This window comes from Panthera pardus, unplaced genomic scaffold, assembly GCF_024362965.1.
Source record: "Panthera pardus isolate Hobbes unplaced genomic scaffold, ASM2436296v1 HiC_scaffold_15, whole genome shotgun sequence".
Taxonomy (NCBI): domain Eukaryota; kingdom Metazoa; phylum Chordata; class Mammalia; order Carnivora; family Felidae; genus Panthera; species Panthera pardus.
Window position 1 is genome coordinate 40,413,383 of NW_026526710.1, and position 18,511 is coordinate 40,431,893.

The window sequence follows — 18,511 nt, forward strand, 5'->3', positions numbered from 1 at the left end:
GAGGCTGACAAGACAGCCTAAGCTGGGATTTCAGGAATGATCCTGAGCCCACTCTGCAGAGCCAGGCCAGCAGGGGAGCTGTGCCCTGCCTCATCCTTGATCAGCACCCCCACACACACCCCGCAGTTGCTGGTTGGGAAGCTACACCAGCTGCTGGTTTCAGGCATGGTGGTGTTTCCACCTCTCGGAAGTTGCCACTGCCCCTGGCTTCAGATCCGTGCTGCCCTGCTGTGGTCTACACCGGTAGAGTGGGAAACCAGGACTCCCGCCATGACTTTTCTTGGCAGCAGAATCAACAGAAGCATGGCCTCAGCTTCAGTGCTGCCTCCTCGTGCCGGAGCACCGGACAGGAAGCACCAGAATTATATTTGGAATCCTAGCTGTAAAGGAGTAGAAAGTATGGCAAAAGGCATGTCCCAGGAGAGGGCTGGGTATCTAGGCCACAGCGTATGTGAAGATGAATCACTGGGACAGCGGCCTGGATGCTAGCCAGGGGAGGAGACTGTGATGCGTAGGAAAGTCACCTGGGTGACATCGTGATGCGGATCCAGGGCCCCACCCTCACACCCTGACTCTGTGTGCCTGGACCAGAACCCTGTTTTGTGCCATCTCCCATTTCCGTGTTCTCAATAAAATTCTCCAGGGTCCTTTAGGTACGTTCTGTTCTCTTTGTTTGATCTTCAGTGTAAACAAACCTATGAAGCAGCCACAGGAGGTATTCTTCCCTCATTTCAGAGAAGGGGAAGGTGAGGCCCAAGGAGGTCAAACGTCTTTCTCAGAGTTGCCCAGCTTGCTGGAGGCAGAGCCACTGACCAGCACCCAGACGTTTCCACCTGCTGGCAGTCTCAGGCTGTCCAATGCTCTCATTTTGGCCCGATAGAGAAGGGAAACAGGAAGTCAGTGTGTGTGGCGAGCTGGGAGACCCGGCTCCCAGTGCTGGCCCTGCCCCTTCACCCCTCTGAGCGTCTGCTTCCACATCTGTGAGATGAGGTGGCTGAAACGCACCTACAAGCTGCTTTTCTGCTGGTGAGAGAGCAAGCAGTGCTGTGTGATCTATATAGAAGACCGAGGAAAGCAGGGCTGCTGTGGTTGCCACAGAGAAGGATCCAGACCACCCCTTCCCAGTCTAGGATATCCTTGCTTGGGGCTCACAGGGCTTCAGTACCCAACAAGGGCCCATGAGTCTTTGCTTGAGCCTGCTTACGTCACAGCAAACCTTGAGCTTTCATCCGCCGAGGAAGAGTAGGAGAGGCTGTTGCAGAGTTCAGGATGCTTGGGGAGGGGTAGAAGAGAGGGGTGGGGGGCTGGGTATTTAGGAAACAGAAGGATTGGCTGATTGGCCGGTGGGTCCAGCTTGAGATAAGAATGTCAGACGTAGTTCCCCATTCTGCCTGTTTCCTAAGTGAGAACTCTTACATCCTGTTCGGCCCAGAGGAGATGTTTGTTCGGGATGACAAAGCCATCTTGGAGGGCTGCCACAGGGGAAGCGTTCTCTGTCAGACCTTGGCAGTAAGTGGCCTCCATGAAGTCCCGTGCACTCTGCCTCACTGCTTAGCAGAACGTCGCTGCACGCAAGTGCGTGTGCATGTGTATGTTTGCACACTGCTGCCACATCACCACTCCCCTGCCCCTTGCTGGCACATCGCAGGTGCACACGGTGGCTACCAGGACAGGCATGTCCCGGGCCAGCTGAGGGAGAGCCTTCTTGATAGGGCCAGAAAGACATGGCTCCAAGGAAGGACTCTGGGCATTGCCCCAAGTCTACTTCCACCCAGAATTTGAGAAAGTTCCGAACAAGTTCAGTGCAACTGTTTGAGTTACTGTTGCTCTGGTTTGCTTTTAGTCCCCAAAGCTGCTGTTCAGAAGGTGCCGTTCAGATCAGTGTGAATTTGGACATGCTTGCTCTTTGTTTCCTCTTGCTTATTGACTGACACCAGAGGCATTTCATGTGCCCGTGCTAAAATCCTGTCCATCCAGGGGTGCTTGGCTGGCCCCTCTCAGTCATAGAGTGTGCAGCTCTTGATCTTAGAGTTGAGGGTTTGAGCCCCACGCTGAGTGTAGAGATTGCTTAAAAATTAAAATCCTGAAGAAAATAAAAATGAACATCCTGCCCAACCAAGCATCTCCTGAATAGAGGTGTTTACAGATAGTTGCCAACTTTTGTTAGAACCATTGAGGAAACCTTTGACGCATCTTCTGGAAAAGGCCAGGCTGTTGCCCGTGAAGAGGCTGGCAGCAGCCATCCATGGGAACAGGCCTTCTTGTCAGAATCTGTTTCTTCTTTTTCTGGCTTTGCCTGGCGAAGGCTATTGCCTCTGGCTATGGCCAACCAGAAGAGGCATCGTGCGTTGTTGCTGCCCTTTGAAAGCACGCTCCTGAGAGGGGATGAGGTGATGCTGGTGAGACCCAGCCAGAGACTGTGTCTGATTCAGAGTTAACAGTGTAGAGCACAGATGAGCAGGGAAGACCTGGCTACTCAGAAGAGGCTTGGAGGAACCTGTCTTAAGGACGGATAGGATGAGGAAGGGGGAGGGGGAGGGGCACCTGGCTGGCTCAGTCGGTAGAGCATGCCACTCTTGATCTAGGGGTTGTAAGTTCAATCCCCACGTTGGGCATGGAGCCTGCTAAAAGGGGGGGGGGGGGAGAGGAGGAAACCCAAGGTTTAAAGGACTATTAACCATAGCTGACATCAAGTATGCACAATGGAATGTGATTCGGCCTTAAAAAGGAAGGGGATTGTGACCCCTGCACTGCAGTTGAACCTGGAGGACACGATAGTGAGTGAAACAAGCCAGGCACAAAAGGACAAATGCTGTGTGATCGCACTTGAATGAGGTGCCTGGAGAAGTCTAGTCCAAAGCAGAATGGTGGTTGCCAGTAGGAGCTGGGGTGGGGGGTTGGGGGGTAGGGCATTGTTTAATGGGTGCACAGTTTTGGTTTTGCAAGAAGATGAAATTTCTAGAGACGGATGGCAGTGATGACTGCAAAACAATGTGAGCGTCCTTCATGCCACTGAACTGCATGCTTTTAAATGCTTAAGATGGTACCTTTTACGTGACGTATGTTTTGCCACAGTTAAAAAAATAACAGCTAACATTTATCGAGTGCTTGCTGTATGCCATGCCCCGCACAGAGCACTTTACTTCTCCTGTAGTCATATGAAGTAGGCACTGCTAACCATTTTCATTTTACAGATGTGAAACCTGATGTTTGGGGTTGTGGAAGTGTCCCACAGCCAGACGACTAGTTAAGTGTGGATTGAACCCACGTGTGTGGGTCCACACTCGATGCTGTAAACACTGTGCTGTATGACTAACAGGCTGAACTACAGGAACTGAAGGAGGGGCTCCACTCCTTCCAGACACTGACTCCTGATTGGCTCGAGGCCGGTGTTTTCAGATGTCACCAGGTCCTGTTGTCACAGGGATTCCATCTACCTCCAGAGACCACGTCCCATTCAGGCTCTCGGGTTCAACAGGGCCCATGCTGTGGCTCTCCTCTTGGCTTCCCCATTGCTTGGTGGTGTCAAAAGTTGTGAGGTGGCTGTAACGTATACGTAACTGCCACCCAGAACCCTTATTTTAATGAGTGACCCAGGTTGTCTGATGTGTTACAGACCACCGTCATTGACTACGTGAAGCCCTCAGATCTCAAGAAGGACATGAATGAGACCTTCAAGGAGAAATTTCCTCACATTAAATTAACACTCAGCAAAATAAGGAGGTATGTGAGGATCGACATCCACTTGAACTTTCCTTTCCATTCCGACTCTCACTTGGCATGCGTTAAGCTCACGCTTTGTATGATGGTTCTTCCTGTAGTTCTGGGGAAATAAAACACAGGCATGTTCAGCAAAAAGAAGCTCATCTGATGCTGGCTGACCCTTGCTTCCATGAGTGAGAGCCAAGGGAAGCAGGACCGATGGCAGAGCTCTTGACATGAGCTCTGACATGCATCTGAGGGTGGTTTCCTTAAGTGAAAGAATAATCAGTTCAGTAAGAGTTATGTTACAGAAAACTCAGAATAGGAAACCTACCACTCCCTGTTTTCTCCAATGTAGACAAAACAGAAAAGAGTAGGTAGGCATCACAGCATTTGAGGTAATGCTTCACCCACAGTCGTCCACCCAAGAGTTGACAGCCAAGCCCTACCTTTAAGCTTTAAGCAGTTAGTAAAACAGCCAAAGTAAAATCAGGCCTGTATTTCCCCTACAGCTGATTGGATTGACTTTGTGGTGACCCACATCTGCCAGGCTGGAGAGGAGCTGACTGATGTTGTATCTGCGTGCCAGGACAGATTTTCAGTGCGCGTAGTGATGAGGGCTAGACTATACGCCAACACAGTGTTGGAGTATGTGCCAATATTTACATGCTGTGTCTCCCAATACTGATTTGATTCTGGCATGTTCCAAGCCAGAGACGTAAGAAAAAAAAGTTTTCACACTTTGTCCGTTAGCTGGGCAGCGTTCCTAAGCACACTGGCTGTTGTGCTGTTAGCCTAAACTCCTCTTCTGTCATGGTTCTTGAACGTGACTGATACTCAGCAGAGTTGATACCAAGCACCTAATTTATTTCTGAAAGTGCCTCTCTGGAATGATCATAGTTCCCCATCATAGTTTTCCTCTTTCCCTTTGGGTAGCTCTACTCCTAGTTCCCAGAGACTCTCAGACACCACCTGGGTTCAGTGGGGTCCTCTGTGTCCCTTACTGACATCGTCTATACAATTCCACCAGCAGAGAAGAGCCCCAGCAGCCTAAGTCTGTTGCCCACATGTAATGGAATTTTCTTACTCCTAGGGATTTAGTCCGATTCCACGTCACCATTCTGGGAATGAGAAAAAGGAAATGCTTTCAGGATGGATTAATGTTTTTCTTTGGGGTCCTCTGAAACTCCCAAGTTCTAATAATCTTCCTTTCTTCCTGTCTTTCTCTAGTCTAAAGCGAGAGATGCGGAAGCTTGCCCAGGAGGACTGCGGCTTTGAGGAGCCCACGGTGGCCATGGCCTTTGTCTATTTTGAGAAGCTCGCCCTCAAGGGAAAGCTAAACAAACAGAACCGGAAGCTTTGTGCTGGAGCATGTGTACTATTAGCAGCCAAAATCGGAAGTGACCTCAAAAAACACGAAGTCAAGCATTTAATTGACGTAAGTTACCTGAGTCCTGTTGGCTGAGGGAGCACCTGGGAAGAGCCTGGTAATGATCCTGCCCAGAATTCCGATTGTTAGTAGCCACTGCGAGACCAGGGCCGTGAGGTCATCCTGCAGCAGATGTCTGGCCCCACATCTAAGGCTGTCCTAGAACAGAGGGATGATCCACTTTGACAAGATCCCCCCCCCATATTGGGTCTGGCCATAAAAATCAATTTTTGGACACCATGAGGGGTGAAATTATTCTCAAAGCCACAGAAGCCACTGTAATGGAAAGGGGACTTATGAGCAATGTGACCCACAGCGTGTCCATCAGACCTTGGCTTCCTGTGGCCTTAGTTGCCTCATCTTTGGGGAAGGGTGTGGGTTTGATTCAGTAGTATCTTCTTTTAAAGGAGAGCCCCATCAAAGCAAAGCAACCTTGATCTTAGATGGATATGTGAATGCCCGTTTTAAAATACAGTGTATTCATAGAAAATTTGAGATATAGTAAAGCCAACAGATCAGGAGACAGTTGCCATTGAAAAGTTAGCTTACACAGTTCCCAAAAGAAGTCTCTTAGCTCTATCTGCCATAACAAAATACCATGGACAGGGCAGCTTAAATATTGGTTTTTCCCAGTTCTGGAGACTGGGAAGTTCAAAACCAAGGTGCCAGCTGCTTCATCTCCTGATGAGAGTCGTCTCCTTGGCTTGTGGATGGCTTCCTACTCGCAGTGTCCTCCCCTTGCACAGAAAGAGCAAGCAGGCTCCCTGGTCTCTTCTTACAGGGGCACTAATTACATTGTGAGGACTCCACGTATCAGCTCCTCAACCTGACCATGTCCTAAAGCCTCCCGATTAATATCATGCTAGAGGATAGGGTGTCAACATGCATTTGGCGGGGTAGGCAGCGTACCTTGGGGGGGCCATGTGGGGAAGTACCAGGGTTGGTTAGGAGGCGGAGGGAGAAGGGGATAATGTGGGCAGGAGTCTTCACTCTGGCTTCCACAGGAAGGAACAGGCAAGGCAGCCTAAGCAGGCTTAGGACTGGATAGCTAGACTAATTTCAGTGGACTTTAGGGCATGGGGGCCGTCCTACTTACCTCCTGGCCCTGCGTCATTAGGGCAGGTGGATAGAGGCCCAGAGAAGGTTGGGGTGCAGGCCTTGGATCGGTTGTTTTGGGTATGAAAGGTGTGCCCCCAGGCAGGTTGTTCACCCTCTCTAGGAATTGGCTGACCCTGAAAGTGGCCGTGCCTCCAGGATCAGCAAGGCCCCAGATGTCAAACCTCAGAATACAGAAAACACAAGACATGCCTAACATGATGCCCTTTATGTCTAGTTGTGCAGCTGTCTCCGTGGCAAAGGAGAGCAGAAAGGAAGCTAATGTAGGTATTCCCCACATAAGAAAGAGCATTCTTTTTGCTTTAATTTACCATTTTAATTATTCGTAAGTTTACAGTTGAGTTGTATTAAGTACACTCATATTGTTGTGGCCATCACCACCGTCCAGCTCCAGAACCTTTTCAGCTTGCAAAACTGAAACTCTTTTCCCATTAAGCAATAACTCTCCACTCCCTCTGCCTCCCAGGCCCTGGCAACCAGCATTCTGCTTTCTGCCTCTCTGAGCTAGTCTGTTCTAGGGACCTCACGGAAGTGGAACCACACACCGTTTGTCTTTTGTGACTGGCTTTATCTCCTTGCATTAGGTCTTCAAGATTCATCCATTTTGTAACGTGTGTTACAATTTCCTTCCTTTTTAAGACTAAATAATATTCCACTCTATGTGTATTGCCCATTTTGTTTATCCGTTCATCCATCTGTGGAAGAAAGAATGTTCTTTAGGTCAGTGCTTTGCTGCTTCTAAGAAATGGTGCATAATCCTCTAGCTTGTATAGTATATACTTTTAGGAACATGGAGGGGAACTTTGGTTACTAAATCTGAGAATCAACAGGTTTACATAGATACTAACTGAACTAATAATCTTGACAAGTGTGAGGTTGTGTACATTTACTTGTAGCCGAGTAATAGACCAGACAGTGTGTCCATGCAGGATATACAGGCAGTGGTTTTGACATTTGCAGTAGCAGTTAATTTGACACAGGGTCCCAGCCCTGTTATAATCAGTGGCCACCAATGGCTCTGCGGGGGAGTTTTGTTTTGTTTTGTTTTTTAAGCCCAAACCGGTTAAGCCAGAGCAGAATGTGTCCTGGCAAAAACAAGGCCTTCCCTGCCCACCCTCCCCTGGTCGTTCTCCTTCATCTCTCCTCCAGCAGCGCCCACAGCTGGGTGGATTGAGCTCCGCCCCACACCAGATTGTCTGGCATCCTCTGCCCTTAGAAGATGACATAGTTTGTTTCTACCCCTACTGCCAATGGGACAAAGATGACCAATTCTCAGTGTTGGGTTGTGTGGAAAGGCATGGAGTGTGGTGCTTTCTGCTGCCAAACCATGTGTGTTTGACCTTTGCACTCCCCTTCCCCCCCCCCCCCCCAGCCATGGAGATGGCTGAGGTGCTTCATGGTGTGTATTCTGGTGGCAGCGGGGAGCCCCTGGGTGCAAGCTAAACACAGCCGCGTGCTCCGGCCGTTCACATGCACACACTGAGGCTGTGTGACACCCTAGAAGGGAGCTGATCTCAACAGGTTTTGGGTCTTCGTGTGTGAAAGGACCGAACTACATAGATCCCGCCCACCCAATCCTGAACTTCCCAGGTGGTCATTGCTGTTGTAGATGATGTGTGATCTTTTTAGTCTTCCCTCTAAGCCTGAATAAGCTACTTGTAACAGGTGGAGTTGAAATCTCAATTGAGTTGGTATCTCAGCGTTGCCTTTACTGTCCCATTTCACCTTAGGCTCAACTATTTACCCTCTTGACCCTGTTTTCTCTCCTCTGTAAAGTGGGCATAAATGTCACATTGAACTTATAAGATTATTGAGAGAGTAAATGAAGTCGTGGGATGTACTTGATCTAAGTACTTGATCTTGTACTAAGATTACTGAGAGAGTAAATGAAGTCGTGGGACCGTGGGTCCTCGGGCACGTTCGATTCTTTCACCAGGACTGAGAGAGGGAAGTACAGCTGAAGCCTGCCTCCCTTTCTTCCTCCACAGTCTTGCCTGTAATGGGTTTCTCTGTAAACACTCATTGGCTGGTGGGTAGAGAGCTTACATGTGGAGAAAGGCAAGGACTTTGATTGCAAAGCTGATATGTTCTTGGTTTCCTTTCATTCCATTGCAGAAACTGGAAGAGAAGTTCCGGCTGAATAGACGAGAACTGATTGCCTTTGAATTCCCAGTGTTAGTGGCCTTGGAGTTTGCTCTTCATCTGCCGGAGCACGAGGTCATGCCCCATTACAGACGCCTGGTGCAGAGCTCCTAGCACAGGCCCTAAGAAGGGCCAGGGACCACTTCCTCTGAGCTTGCAGAACAGCACTTACTACTGGAAATGCAAAAATAGAACTCGACATACCAGCCTTTTTTCCTCTCCACATGTTTTTGTGTAGGGCAGTACCGGAAACTTTTCAGGGAGTCTTGGTCTGGCTAGCTGGGATGACCCACGAGCAGTTTATTACTCAGCGGGGGAAGGGGAGAACCGTGCGTAAGATGGTACAGGGCCTTTCCCCTGGCGACATTCTGCAGCTGTCCCCTCCCTGCTGTTCTTCCCGGGCATGCACAGACCTCGCCAGTGCAGTACAGGGCCTTCTCTCCAGACCTGGTCCAACTCAGTGCAAAGTTCTAGAGCAGAGTGGGGAGAGAATTTGCAGCAGCTGGGGGAACGCTTTGAAAACATACCCTCACTGTGTCAAAAGAGTGTGCCAATCTATTTTCGTATCAGCTCTTGGAAATGCACTTTCCCCCGGAGCGTGTGAGTGTGAGAATGTGTGTGTCTGACCGATGTCACGTCAGCCCTCGGCCCCCAAAGCCGGTCCCGCCCACCAGAGAGCAGACCTCCACCTGGGGTCGTGAGCCAGGCTGACCTTCAGCAGTTAGTTCTAGATCAGCTCTGGATCGTAATCACTCTCTGCTCCACACCAGATTGTCTGGCATCCCCTGCCCTTAGAAGGTGACGTAGTTTCTGTTACTGCTCCTACCACCAACGGGACAAAGATGACAAGTTCGCGGTGTCGGGTCGTGTGGAAAGGCATGGAGCGTGGTGCTCTATACCTTTCTGCTGCCACACCTTGTGTATGCGTTTGACTTTCGCACTTTTCCCACCGTGGAGACGGCTGGGGTTGTGCTCCGTGGTGTGTGTTCCTGTACTCTATGTTAGAGTGCATAATAAGCACGTTTATTGTGCTATATATATATATAAATGTTTTATAAGATTCCAGAATAGGGGTAAGACGCATGATGGGTGTTTCGAGGCTTCTGACCGCTGGGATAAACTGCTCTTGAGCTGTGGTTCGGTCACCTGAGGAGGCAGCGACGTATCTGCCACATAAGGCTGGCTGTGCCGAATGGGGACTGTAGCTTATACGGACTGGCTGGGATGACGTCACCACACCATCCCCTCGCAGCCACGAGAGGTGCCTGCTGGAGTTCACCTGACAAGAAAGCCTGTGGCCATGTAAAAAGAATTAAAATATTTTGTTTCTATATACATGTGTGTATGTGTAGGTGCATATGTCACCAGTCACCTCATGCCCTGCCCCTGTCCCCATCTGTGCACAGAGTGGGAGCTTCTCCGGTCACCCCAGAGAACGGGTGACAGGGGAGCTGAGCGGGCACAGCTTTGGTTAGCGGAGCCAAAAAAAAATCGCCACACGGGACAGGAATTCAAGGAACAGCTGGTGAGAGAACAGGTTGAATACTCCCCTGCTCCAGAGTCCTAGATTTAACTGAACTTAGTACTAAATACTTTGCCACAGCATTTCCTTGGCTGGATTCAGTTGTAAGACAGGGCTAGACGAACGTGATCTCTAAGTCAACGTGTAAGGGGCGCCCGCTGTTCGTGAAGCAAATTGGGAACGAGGCGTAGTGTTTGGAGCGTCTCTGTCACCTGAAGTAAACATGCTCTTGACCTTCCCCTCCTGGTGTCTGTCACTTGCTCTCTGATAAGCCACCCCAGACTCTCCACCTGCTCAGCTCCCTGGTGAGTGCCTGGCAGATGGAAAGCCTTTCTGAGGAGCAAGGCCACTAGGATCTAAAATTGCCCACGGAGCTCCCCACCGTCCATCTGCCTTGAATCTCCTGCCAGGTTCAGAGGGACATCTGATAGGGTAACACATGCCACTGAGGTCCTTCCTGTGTCTTAAGTCAGGCTAGTATTTTTGAATGGGGGGCCATTTAGTTTTTAGCAAAGTTAGCAAGCTGAACTTGGTCCATTTTTTTTAAGACCGTTTTAAACTATTTTGGCCTGTGGATTTGTTGAGTGGGGAGTTTTAATTTAGTTGGGAGGGGTGCTAAGAAGGAAAGATTTTTGTCAAAAGGCTTCTTTTTGCTTGTCCTTAACCTGAGCTTTTTGGAGGTAAAGGAGGATGAGACCGAGGTAAGGGATGGTCATTGCCAGAGCAGCCCCCATAATCTGGTACATCCCAGGGCTTTGACTAGGAGTCAGGGAGCCTGAGTCTGTGTGGAGAGGAGGCCACTCCACAGACTGTTCTAGAAGACCGTGAGTTTCTGCCCTTTCATCCTCCACCACAAGGGGCGGGTTTAGCCCTTGCCAGCCCAGCTTCCTCAGACTTGCTTCGATGCCTCTCCAGCTCTCCGCATGCACAAATGTCTGTGGGGAAGCTACGCCCGGCCACATGCCCCACAGGCTAGCACTAGCTGCCCTGCCTCACGTGGTTCCCCCAGACCGGCCTCTCCTCGGACTGGACTGTTAGGTAAGAGATGGAACCCAACCTAGCCGACAGGCTAGGGCAGCCACTGGGGAGGAGGGGCCCCCACCTCCCAGAGCAGCTGCCCCCGGGGGGGTGCCTGAGCCAGCCCAGTGACAGCAGAGGTCATTCCTTTCCCTCCATTTCCCCCAGTCAAACCTAGATGGACACAGGAAACATGCCAAATGCAAAGCTGATCGTTCTGTGGGTTTTTCCTTGTTTTTAACTTAAACCTCCCCCCTACGACAGTTTCTATGGTCTTCACCCAGCAGGCCCGTTTCAGGGTGGTCCCTTACTGCACATAAACCACTCCATACCACAGCCCCTACCTACCCTTCTGATGTGGGAGCAGGTGACATTGGATATCCCTTCCCATCTCCTTGTTACTCTGTCCTGTCCCCTTCATGCCCCAACAGCAAACAATAAAACTTACAGCCCCTGCTGCTGACTTGTTTCAGACGTCTCTGGTTCAGGGCGGCAGGCCTCTCCCTCTGGCCACCTCTACGACTCAGAGCCTGAAGCTGCCGTGCCCCCCACCCTCACCTTGCAATCTGCTGGAGAACATTTGAGCCAGGTAGTTTTGTTACCTGTTAGTCATGTCCAGTGATGGGGTGGAGGGGGGAGTCCTTCAAAGAATGGGGTGTATGAGGGGAGCATCCTAGGGGTAGTCTTGAGTTTCTCTTCTGAAGGCTGTCAGGGCTGTTAAGGACCACGCCGGCCATGTCACAGCAGGGCCAGGTAGGAGAGTGCTGGCAGCCGGGGAAGAGAGGAAACATCAAGGCTATAAATCCGGAGTCACGTGTCGTTAACACCAAGGATCGGTGAAAGAAATGATCTTACTGCCAAAGGACCTCCCTGTGGAATGCTAGAGTGCTAGCTCAGAGCCCCCACCCCATAAAGGGACAGACTCCAGAAAGTCTGCAACACAGGGCTGAAGCATGCAAACTCCCCTGGCAAGTAAGGTGCTTGCCTACACACCATCGCCACTACCGTCCGGCTACTCAAAGTGTGGTCCAAGGACCACAGCATCGGCATCACCTGGGGGCTTGTTCCAAAGGCAGAATCTGCAGCTTCCCGAGATTCCATGAAGATCCACAAACATTAATGTCTTAGAGTCACTGTTCCAAATAAGCACAGAAAACCTTTTTGTCTAAAAAAAAATAACCACCTATCATACAGAGTTATCTAAGATAGAAAAAGAGGCAGACACTGGAGATGGTTAATTCAACAACAGTAACATACCACCAGTCTCTCGCTGAAAGGTACTTTTGACATTGGATTCCCTAAGCCACTGCCTCTAACATTCTCTGGATGCACATGGCCAGAAAGATCTCAACTGGACAGAGCGACAGCTCATTTACTGTAAATCGGAGCTGGCTCACAGGAGATCGCCTCCTCTAATGTTGATTGGTGTTGCTGCTCAGACAAGGTCTGTGCCCCGGGCTCTTGGGCCTATGGCTGAAGAGTTTGGTACTAAAGGCAACTCCCCAGGGCTGCTGCGGGGGCTGGATAGTCATGACCTTGGGGACATCACGGGTGAGCACACCTCCATTTTGCTTTTTCATTGGGGTCCACCTACCATTTTTTAATACATTGGGCTCTGTGGGTGACAAGAGGACCCCAAGAGCCTGCCCCCGAGGGGCTTCCAGAGGTTAAGGAAGGACTACTGGGGGTGGGTAGAAGGCACCTCTACCAGGAGCCATGATACTAATCTCCAGAGGGACCCCTGAATGCAGACGCTCAAAAGCCAAGCTCCAGGGCAGGCCTGGAGTGGAGGAGTCCAAGGCAGCAGGTACCTGGATGACAAGGCAGGCCAAGTTAGAGCCATTGTTTGGTCCTAGGAGTGGAGCCCACAAAGACAGGCAGGATGAAACTGGGGACTCCTTACCAGGGCACCTGGGCGGGCTGATGAGAAGCCAGAGTCACGAACTGTGATAGGCGGTTGGACGTTGGGCACTGATGGCTTGTGGGGCAGAGCCGGGGAGGACTTCATACTCACCAAGCAGATTCCACACGCCAGACCTGTGCTAGGCACTTAGACCACATGTTCTTAGTCAACCCTTAAACAAACTATAAAATTAGGGGTCATGCTCCCGTTTCACAGATGGGAGAGACAGGCTCTGAAAGTCACTTTCCCAAGAGCACACGGTTATGAAATGGTAAAGGCAGGATTCAAATCCAGGTCTGTCTCATTCCAAAGCCCAACCAGCCGTCCTGCCTCAAGCTGGGTCAAAACAGAGAAGCTAAGAAAGCGGGAGGCCGTTGCTCAGCTGCCCTCAGATGTCCCCCTTGAACTGCTGCCCTGATGGCCCCTCAGGGGAGGGGGGGCCTTCCCCCCACCCACACAGCAGCCACCAGCCCTTTCTGGGCAGAAAGAAGAAGGGATCTGGAGCTGCTAAGTCCAGAGCACTGTCCTCTGGGATACGAGCAGGCTTCGACGCTGATGTGGGACACATTTCTGGGCCCTGGGAGAACTGGGGCTTTGTAGAAAACTCGCTTCTGCAACAGGTGAGCCAAGGGGCTTTTGCATCTAAGTGGAAGATCACAGTGTAACGTGCCAGCGTCGGTGGCCACCAACATCCGACCAGTTTCCCATTGTTTATGTATGGGTTTTCCACTGTGTGTTATAATTATCACAAATTCTCTTTGCCTCTTGACTCTGCATGTTCCCTGGCTGCTATCCCTCCTATCCGTAGATGACTAGGAAACGCATATTTGTTTTTCTCTAAGATGAGGCCAAGTACAACCTGGGCAGGCAGTCAGCTGGCAGGAAAGGCCACACTGCAGTGGAGTCCAGAGAACGGCTTAGGGGTTATGAGCTGCTTGAGACTTCACCCCTCCACCCTCAAATGTTACTTGCAGAACACAGGCCTCGTCAGATGTGCACAGAGACCATTTCACGGTCATTAACTGTTACTCTAGACCACAGGGTTCAGGAGGACAGGAACAGTACTCGCTGCCACATCCCCAAGCACTCAGCGCAGTGCGTGGTGCGCAGAATTCACCAAATAAATGTTGGTCAAGTCTAATGAGCCATCATCACAAAACAATCCCTTCTTCGGGCGAATTATCAGTCGGTTCTCTGCTCGGGTCTTGCTCAGCTCTGACCCCACAGACCACAGCACCCAAGCGCCCTCGCCCTCTGGCTGCTGATTTGGCTCTGCCGAGGATAAAAAAGAGAAGAAGGAGGTCCAGCTCTCTGGCTCCACAGCCCAACCCCCACCTCACCCAAAGGGCCCTGCTAGTCCTGGGGTCTCTTGGCCTTCATGGTTCCTTAACCCATCCACACCTCCATAAACAGTTTGCTCACTGAACTCACTTTAATTGCCTCCCTACTGCAAGTGCCAACCCCACCTGGCACACCCAGTTGACAGGCTAGTGACACCGTGTTTCATCAAGCAGGAGCAATTGGGAAAACAAGCATTCTATACTTCCAAATCATTCTGGAAAGAAACAGTGAAAACTGACCCACTGAACCATTAAGAAGAAGTGAGAACAGTCAAAAAAATCATGTGCCTTAAAAAGGCCGGTGGGGGGGGGGGGGGCGCTTGGGTGGCTCAGTTAAGCGTCTGACTCGGTTTTGGCTCAGGTCATGATCTCAGGGTTGGTGGGTTCAAGCCCCACATCAGGCTCTGTGCTGACAGCACTGAGCCTACTTGGGACATTCTCTCTCTTTCTCTGCCCCTCCCCTGCTTGCACATGTTCTCTCAAAATAAACATTAAAAAAAAAAAAAAAGACAGTTTGGCTACAATGAACCTGATTCTGAAAACGGCCCTCCTCAGGGTGGTATCCAGACCCCCTCTCCACCAAATGGACCTTCCTTTGAAACCTCAGGGTTCTTGGTCATTCCTTCATGAGGGGCTTTGAACAGGAGCTGATCATCAAGATGACAAAACAAAACAAAACAAAACAATCAGTGGGTCCATAGGAGGGAGGCTGATGGCATCTTCTGGCAGAACTACTATCAATTATTTTTTAAAAGCTCTTGAGTTCCAGACCTCACTCACCAGCTCAGTCCTAGTCCTACTGGGGTGCAGGTGAGGTGGGGGTCACTGTGTCAGTCCTCCCAAAAGGTACCCCTCAGGCCTGATGGGACATTGATGCATTCAGGCTGCTAGGGATTTCAGCCTTAATTTTTTTTTTTTTTTAGTATTTATTTTTGAGAGAGAGAGCACACACGCGCATGAGCAACGGAGCAGGAGAGGAGCAGAGAGAAGGAGACACAGAATCCAAAGCAGGCTCCAGGCTCTGAGCTGCCAGCACAGAGCCCGATGCAGGGCTCAAACCCATAAACCTTCAGATCGTGACCTGGGCCGAAGTCAGACACTTAACCAACTGAGCCACCCAGGGACCCCTCTAGCCTAAGTTTTTAGAGGAGAAGTCCCGCAGGCCAAAGAGGCAGGCAGGTGTGTAAAGGTATAAAGACAGTGGTGGTGAGCAGCCCAAGGGCCCCGAGCACTAGGACGGCTGGGATGGCGAGCACTGTGCAGCTGCCTGGCTGGCGCTGAAGAGCACCCAGCTCTCTCACAGCCCAGCGGGAGCCTCAGCGACCTCCCTCACTTTGGGGGAGAGACACGGAGGACGGCCTGTGGGCGTGGCCTGCGCTGCAGGGCCCAGCCTGAACCACCTGCGCGCCCACCCAAGGCCACAGCTGAGCCCACTCATCCTGTGAACCAGGCGCGACGGGTCCTCCTGCCTCCACACACTCAGACACACACACGGACACACTCACAGACAAACTTACACCCGCCCCCCTGCCCCCCACGGCATTGGATGTCATTTTCTCACGACCCAGGAACAAGCCCCTCCCGCACGGTCACCAGCGGCAGAGGGCGGAGGCGTGGAGCAGGGCCGGGATGCAGAGTCGGAGACGGTGTATGCCCCGCCCCGTTCACAGCACGGTTATGCCAGCCGTCAGCCAGAGCTGGCCCTGAGGACTCGGATGTCCCCATCCCACATCCCATGTTTCTAGTCGGAGGGCCGTGGTGCCGGGCAGCGCACAGCGGTATTTCGCTCATGTTCTCACACCCCCGAGAGGCGCGTCTCCATTCTTGTCCCCACTGCTGGGGGGGGACAGGGGTGCTGGCTGCGTCTCAGGGACCCACGAGCTGGGCGAGGCACAGTGACTGCCTCCACAAGGTGGCTGCTCCCACACCTGTCGGCCAGCAAATGGGCCCTGGATGCCTCGCTGCTGTCTTTAGCTCCAATTACCCGCCACGTGCTGACGGCAGCAACCCCAAGTCCTTGTGTCACCAGAGCCCCCTCCCTCCACAGCCCCAGGTGTCACCCTGCCAGGTGGAGCCGCCTGGTGGCTTCTCTCCCCCTAATCTCCTCCCTTCCAAAGGTTTCCCGTGCCCAGAACCAGGAAGCCTGGGCAGAGTGGGCCTGGCGGCCGGGCCTGGTAGCCTGGGTCCCCCACTCAGGGGAGGGAGTGGTGACAAACAGCCTAGAGAGTGGGGGGGCCCCCCTGACCCTTGGCCCTGCAACCGCGTCTGCACTGGGCCTGACACCAGAGTCTCAGAAGCCAAAGGCGCTGGCACCGCGTCTCCATCAGAGCCCACGTGGAAATGCCACCCATTTCACAGCTCACCCCGAAGAACCAGGGCAGTCGAGCAGGGAGATGGACCCCGCCTAGCCAGCTGCTGTGCAGCCAGCCGTCACAACAACACCCCGGGCTGGGACGAGGCTGCCTCCTCACCCTCACCACCCAGCAGACGCCCCAGGCCACACCGCATATCACAGGTGCATTCCCGCATAGCCACAGCCCCGCAGTCCGGGCAGCAACAGAAAGTCAGTTTCTCACAGTTTTGGAGGCTCGCAGTCTGAGACGGAGGTGCTGGCAGGGTTGGTTGGCTTCCTCTGGGGTCTCTCCTGCGGCCTCTTCTTCCTTTTCTCTGTGCCTACACATCCCTGGTGTCTCTTCGGGGGCCCAGCTTTTTCCTTTTCTTCTAAAGGCAACAGTCAGACTGGATGAGATCTCACCCATGCCGGCCTCGTTTAACCTTAACTACCTCTTAAAGGCCCAGTCTCCAGACAGGGTCACGTTCTGAGCTCTGGGGGTTAGGGCTTCAACACATGACTTTAGGGGGCACACAGTTCAGCCCATAATACTCAGAGTGTCCATTACCCACCGAGTCAAGGCCATTCACATGTCCACTCAGGCTCTACAGACATGTCAGATCAGAATCCAAACAGGCTGCTCTGGATGGGATGCTTCCTGTCCTCTACCCAGCCCCGAGGACCTAGATGGTTGTGTTCTTTCTACCCCCATCCCCACCTCCAGCCCCCAATCTTCTGCTCTCAGAAAAAGGGTTGTGGGGTGCCTTGGTGGCTCAGTCGGTTAAGCTTCTGACTTCGGCTCAGGTCATAATCTCACCGTTCGTGAGTTCGAGCCCCGCATCAGGCTCTGCGCTGACAGCTCAGGGCCTGGAGCCTACTTCAGATACTGTGTCTCCCTCTCTCTCTCTGCCCTTCCCCACTCCCCCTCTGTCTATCTCTCATTCAAAAATAAATAAACATTAAAAAAAAAGAGAGAAAGCGTTGCTCTCTGGGCAGCACATATACTAACAGGAGGGGAGGGGACAGGACGGGAGGGGAAGGAAGGGAAGAAGGATGGAAATTGCTTTCCTCTTCTCTACCAGGACACTCCTTTGCTTCTCCATCTGTGCAATGCAATCACTTTCCTCACTGGCTCATCTCCCAACTGCCTTCGTCACAAGCTTTCCTGGCTGTCCCACCCCCTGCAGTCAACCCATAGCCTGCATTTCCTCCTTCCTGTCCATCTGAAATCCCTCTCTCTGCACCTCTGCTTCACGTCTGGGGTCTCCTGCCCCATCCAAACCTCAAAGCTCCCTCTGATCCTTGGCCACCACCTGTCCTCCGGGCCCACCAAAGGGCCTCCTGCTTCTCGACTTGTCACACAGTCCCCTTGTCCTTTCCAGGCTTCCCCACATCTTAGCACACATTTCCACCAGTCACTGAACGTGGATAGCCTCTCTAAGCACACAGAACAGCCCACAGTGTCAATTTCGCTGAAAGCTCTTGGGCCATTCCAAGTTTGGGAAGTCCCTTTAATTCCCAATCACCTTTTGGGGATGGGTATTTTCTATAGCTGTCTGGTCATTGAAACCCCCGAGTTTTCACTTTTGAGAGACCTTAGTTTGCTCTGTGGGGTTCCCAGAGCTCACATGCCCCAAGTGGTCCAAAAAGGTGTGCTAACTCAACTATCTCAAAAAAGACAGTGCAAGCTTTTCATTTTTTGCAGAATGATTAAAATGATTCTCAGGAAGTCTCTACCACCGTTCTAAATCAAAGCATGAGTCCCAGCTGCTGAGAAGTGAATAGAAATCAGATGCGAAGGGAGAGGCAGAGAAGGAGGAGAATTAGAGGTTTATTATATAGACTTTCCCAAACTAAAACAGTTCTCTTGATTCCAATGAAGACAAGATCTGGACTTCTGTTGTTGCCAAAAGCAGTTTCCAGAGCTTTTACTATTAAGTTACTATTAAGGACGTATTTTCTGCTGGAAAACTAAAGAAATATTTGATGAGCGCTTGTCAAAGTACGG

The 18,511-nt window shown here is 51.5% G+C and overlaps 1 protein-coding gene across 3 annotated transcripts in view; it reads left to right on the plus strand.

Annotated features, from left to right (window-relative positions):
• Positions 1-9,724, plus strand: part of CABLES1 (Cdk5 and Abl enzyme substrate 1) — a 114,220-nt gene extending 104,496 nt beyond the window's left edge. For all 3 annotated transcript variants that reach the window (XM_053902502.1, XM_019465556.2, XM_019465558.2), the window contains 3 exons: positions 3,617-3,723; positions 4,933-5,140; positions 8,363-9,724. In XM_053902502.1, the coding sequence (XP_053758477.1) occupies positions 3,617-3,723; positions 4,933-5,140; positions 8,363-8,503 (456 nt within the window). In that variant the 3' untranslated portion in view covers positions 8,504-9,724. The remainder of the gene's footprint in view (positions 1-3,616; positions 3,724-4,932; positions 5,141-8,362) is intronic.
• Positions 9,725-18,511: the final 8,787 nt, after the last annotated feature.